Below are 5599 nucleotides of genomic sequence, written 5' to 3'. Positions count from 1 at the left end.
AGAAAACAAAGAAAAAAGCATTGCGGACAATTCAGTCCCTCCATTAAAAGCCGTGTTCTGTCTACGTCCCTAGAAATTCCAAATAAGAAAGGCCGCTCTCTTGCTGTGAAATATATTTTTAATTTCTCCAAGGCGAAGTGGTTGAATTATTCACAGAACCTTGTTCCTCTCCTGTTTTTACAGCACAACATTTTAAAATATGCAAACCTTTGGATTGAGATCTGGTGTTGGACAGCAAGCCCTAACTGTTCACTTAGCCTGTTCACAGGGTGGGGTGGACGGAAGGAAAGGGAAGAGGTTTCCTGTGGAGGGACCACGGAAGTACCAGCAGAGACTGGATGAGGTCATTTTCCTTCATCATTCCATTCATTTGTTCACGCAGTCTGAGAGAAGGGAGGTGGTATGTTAGGGTGAATAAAGGCGGTGGGTGGAGGGTTCTAGGCCACAGCCTGCCACCTGCTACTACTGAGCAGTTATGTTCCCTTAGCAAGCTTCAGTTGTCACTTTCAGAAATAGTCCTAATAATAATACTTCCTTTACAGCTTGTGTGAGGATTGAATAAGATGATTAATTCAAAGTGCCTCCTTCGTACGTAATCTAGAATGTAACAAAACGGTGTTGCTGATATTCTTTTTTTATGAGTGTGATTACTTTATGGGGTTAAGGAATTTAAGGGATTGAACACTAAGACCCTAGGGTTAGGGTTAGGGTTAAAAAAAAGAAAGAAAACGAAGGCCGATGTTTGTGGGAGGCATGGAGAAATCTACTTCCCTGTCTCTATATCATAGTAACCCTCGCGAGCAGGGAAGAACTGCCCTTGTCAGCTTCTGAGACTGACTCTTTACAGGAGCAGAAGGCCCATATGAGTCAGATCAATTCCAGGGCAATTCATTTGTTTTGGGATTTGGTCACCTTATCACTTTCCTCATCTACATACAAGGGAGCATAGATTTTAATGTTTTCTATTCGTGTAGAAGAAATCCTTTGGTAAGTTGCTTGAGGTGTCAGGTGCGTCCCAGGGGCATCCTGAACCAACAAAACTTGAACCAGACTCACTGCCATAGAGTCAGTGCTGACTCATGTTGACCCTTGAGGACAGGAGCGAAGGGACACTGCAAGTGGCTGAGACTGTCACCTTTACGGGAGTCAAAAGGCCTCCTTCCTCCATCAGAGCAGCTGGCGATTTCGAACTGCCCAAGGTGTGACTACTATGCCACAAGCCTTCTCAAACAACAAAAAGTGTTCCTTAATCTACCATTTATGCACATGGAAAAGAATTTGCTCGGGAGGGAGGGGAAAAATGAGGCCCTAATGTCAGGGGTTTAAGTGGAGAGAAAATGTTTTGAGAAATGATGTACAAATGCGCTTTACACAATTGATGTGTGTATGGATTGGGATAACAGTTGTATGAGCCCCTAATAAAATGTTAAAAAAATAAACAAATAAAAAATAAAATAAAATAGACTATAAAAAAAAAAAAAAGAATTTGCTCAGCTCTCAGAGCAGGGGGGACAACACCTAAGACAGGTCTAGGAGACCTCCAAAGTTGTAGTGAAATTGCTAAACTCACAGAATTCTCGCTGTGAACATTTTTCTTATAGAATGTGTTAGGGGGAAACGCCGGGCGGGTAATGACAATGGGAGCAGAGATAGCGACGATACCCTTTATTTCCTATGAAGACCATGTTTTAGATCAAAGAAAAAGTTGGGGTGGTCGTGTTTATGTGTGTTGGGTGTGATCAAGTTCATATGGGTGTGTACGTGGGTCTGCACGCTGAGTGCCTAGACAGGTGCGCATCTTCATAAGGTGGGAAGTTAATTAATTGGCATACAAACGTGCACATTTGTGAACACTCAATATACTGATGCAATGTGTACATTTACGAGGGCGCTTCCAAAAGTTCGTGGGAAAATTGCATTCTCTTTTAGTTATACTTTTCATGATTTGTGTTGCTATCTTTTTATCTTAAAATGTTTACTGAACTTTTTGAAAGACTTTTGGGAGGCCTCTTATATGTGTATAAGTGAGTTTCCACATGTTTGTGAATATGTGTGTATATGGCCTATCTTTGTGTACGAGTTGTCATGGTTGTGTGTCTGTGCATGCATTTGTACGTATTTGTATGTATTCAATATGCCCCATTCTTCACTTTGGGAGACGTTTTCTGGGCTGAGAAGAAAGGTGAGAACAAAATCAAAGGGGTATAATAGGACAGGGAACACCCCAGGGATCTTATTGTCCAGGCATCGCCAATCTAGTCCAGGAGCAACACCTATTGGTTCCAAAGCTGAAACAGCCATCTCCCATCCCATCCCCCAACTCCTCTCTCGTGGAGTCTTCCGTTCCCCACTCGAATGGAAGGTGCTGCAGAGAGTGGGGCAATATCCCCTAGAGAAGAGACGAGTCGAGGAAGGGCCTATGTAGGGTGAAGAAGCAATTTGCAGGAATGCCCAAATGGGAAAGCAACTCTAAACAGAGCATTCTCGTAATAAACAAGAAATTAAGTCTTAATAATGCAGCAAGAAACCCATTAACCCCTCTTAATCTAAGGTTTACTTCTGCCAGTGCTCAGTCCAGAGGGAAGTGGACTTGCTTCACCTCTTCTTTTGCAAGACCCTTAGAGAGTCTGAGGTGACACTTGGAATATTTATTTCCCTTCCCCGTGGCTTTAGCTTCAAGCATATCCACTTTCTTAATCATCTACCTCTCCTCCCATGCATCTATCCATAAATGTATCCATAGAATGTTAACCGAACATCTCTTCTTCATCAGACCCTAGAGGAAGCATTGGGGACATTGCAAAGATGAATCGATATGCCCCTTAGCCAACTACACACTACCACAGCAACTCCAAGCCTCATAGAATAGATGGATATTTTAACAACAGATTCATTCAAGTTGAAATGGAGTTCGATGAGACGAAGATGATTGCCTCTTGCATATCAAGGGAAAGCTTCACGAGGAAGCAATTCACAAATGGTTACTGAGAACTCAACCCAAGCCTATCATGGGGCACTCAAAAGTGAATTGGGATCCTTCCTCCTGCGAGATTTTAGTGGACTATGACAGCGAAATCAATAAACAGTCTATTTGCATCAACTCTGAGAGTACTCATTTTTCTCTAAATCTGCCAATCATTTGTTAAGCATCTAATGTATGACCATATTGTGCTGGGCAATGGCCATAAAATGACAACATATTAATGTACTCCGTGACTGTGTAGTGTTTCTGCTCTTCTCATGGAAAGCCATCAACAATGTGGCAAGGGATGGAACAGGGATGTGTACAAAATCAGAAACCAAACTCGCTACCATAAGTGGATTTGGACTTATAGTAACCCTATACCCTATTCACCCTGTAAGTGTGAATGTGCACAGTAAGACTTCTTAACCTAGTTTAGGGTAGAAGTAGGGGATGTGTAAGTTGAGGGCTGAGGGAAACAAGTGGCCATCTATCAGGGAAGCAGCAAAACCCACACGGAAGAAGCATACCGGCCTGTTTGATTATGAGGTATCAAAGGGAATAGGTATCAGAAGTTCAAAAATAAGCAATCAATTTGACATAAAGGAGTGGAGACAAAGTGGAGATCCAAAATCCACCTGTAAGATCATTGGGCAGTCCTTCACAGGAAAGGGAGGCTATATCCAGGGTACAGTACAGCATTGAGGAAACACATAGCGATTGTCTAGTTCTTTCATATTTCCTCCCCTTACTGTTATGGTGTTAGTTTTACCTCATTAATCTTGTTAGAACTACATATATTCATTTGTATAATTCAGATCATTCAATGCATGAAATCCAAGATGGATAAACCCTTCAGAAACAGTAATGGGAGTAATGATTCCCTGAGGGTATGGGAAGAGCAGGGCGGGGAGGGGGTAACTGATAGCAATGATGACTGTATAACCCCACTCAGGGGGAATGGATAACAGATTTGTAGGTGAACAGATACTTGGAATGGTGTAATATATGGCATAAATATATATATATATATATTATATATAATTATATATATATATAATTTCCTGAGGAGGGTTGGGAGAGGGTGAGGGAGGGAGGGGATAAAGGGAATCTGGTATCAAAAAGTACAAGATGCAAGAAAATATTTGAAACTGATAGTGGCAGCAATTGTACAATAATGCTTGATCTAATTGAATCGTGGATTGTTATATCTGTAAGCGCTCTCAATAAAATGTTTAAAAAAAATTTAAACAAAAGCAAGTTATCCAGATGAAGTTAGCCTTGAGAAAGGCTGAAGATCAGAGGTTAGTCAGGAGACTCGCATAAGATGGGCAAAAAAAGGCACACTTGTGCAAGTGAGTGGTGAGGGTTGCAGGTCAAGAGAGAAGCAGTCATCACATTCTTATGGTCACCTTGCTGACAGAAACACAACCTCCCTTCTTCCAGGGTACATTTTCACTCTGTGGATCTCTCTACGTTGGCTACTCACCGGGTATTTGAAATGATCTCCTTCTATCTCTTTTTCCCTACATTAAGTCACTCTAAATTCACTGCCGTCAAGTCAGCTTGAACTCACAGCAAGCTTATACCATCATTGTCCAATGTACCACCCATCACAAGTATAAGTCACACGCATTCCTTTCAATTCTCTAGAAACACCTATGAGTCAGTTCTACTCTGTCACATGGGGTTCCTTGATGGCACCCAACAATAAAAATATTTTATGAACTCAATGGCAACTAACCATAATAGCAGTATTTAATATGGTAAAGTGTAAACAGAGGGACTGTTGCTTCTTCATTGTGCCCTTGATTTTCAGAAGTGGAAGGAAACTGGATAAGAAGTTTGAGTAAGAGGTAGGAGGGCAAATTCAGTAGGAGGTTTGACAGTAGTCCTCTGCAGTTACTCTCTGAGCCCTCTCCTCCTACCCTAATGTCTGACAGGCTTCGTGACTTGGTTTCTTTCTTGTGCAGGGGAGGAAGCCTTGACCATGTACATGGATAAAAGTCGCCTTGACAGGAAGTCAGGGAATGCCACCCAAAGCGTTGAAGCTCTGCACCAGCTTGCATCATCCTACTTTGTTGACCGTGACGGCACCATGCGGAGGCTCCATGAGGTCCAGATATCAAGTGGGGCGATCAAGGTATGATGTGAGGTTGGATTTGGGAGGCAGGGCCCTCTAGACAGCAGCACGACTGGGCATGTGTTCTGAGAGTGGATAGACAGACACCGTCCCTAGCTTCATACTATGTGATTCACCCACAGGACCACCCACTCGGGCTGATGTTGCTAGGTGCCCTGGGATAACAAAAGCTTGATCTCCAGGATGACCATGTGTAGCTATTTATTGGAACCGTTCTGGCTGTGTTTCTGGCATGCTAGAGCTAGCAAGATTCAGATTATCAGCATAAGCATGGCCTCTGCCTCTTAAGACTCTGTTTTCAAACAGCTGTATTTTCTTTCTGCTGCCCCATTTCGTAGATGAAGAAACTAAGACCCAGAGGTTAAAAAAGTTACAGCCTCTTACTTAGACCGGAGATCAGTATATGTATGTGTATTAGTCTGGGTACTTTGGAGAAACAAATCCACAGCAACTCATGTATAAGAGAGAGTTTTATGTAAAGAAAATGTGCATCA

General features: G+C 42.3%; 1 protein-coding gene across 2 annotated transcripts in view; it reads left to right on the top strand.

Annotated features, from left to right (window-relative positions):
* BRINP1 (BMP/retinoic acid inducible neural specific 1) overlaps positions 1 to 5599 on the top strand; it is a 223638-nt gene that overhangs the window by 138516 nt on the left and 79523 nt on the right. For both annotated transcript variants that reach the window (XM_004712553.3, XM_045296663.1), the window contains exon 4: positions 4936 to 5105. In XM_004712553.3, the coding sequence (XP_004712610.1) occupies positions 4936 to 5105 (170 nt within the window). The remainder of the gene's footprint in view (positions 1 to 4935; positions 5106 to 5599) is intronic.

The sequence above is a fragment of the Echinops telfairi genome, unplaced genomic scaffold (genome assembly GCF_000313985.2).
Source record: "Echinops telfairi isolate 266 unplaced genomic scaffold, ASM31398v2 ScPeMD7_7410;HRSCAF=8448, whole genome shotgun sequence".
In the NCBI taxonomy this organism is placed as follows: domain Eukaryota; kingdom Metazoa; phylum Chordata; class Mammalia; order Afrosoricida; family Tenrecidae; genus Echinops; species Echinops telfairi.
The sequence above is the reverse complement of the archived record's forward strand: the minus strand, read 5'-3'. Positions and strand labels throughout refer to the sequence as shown.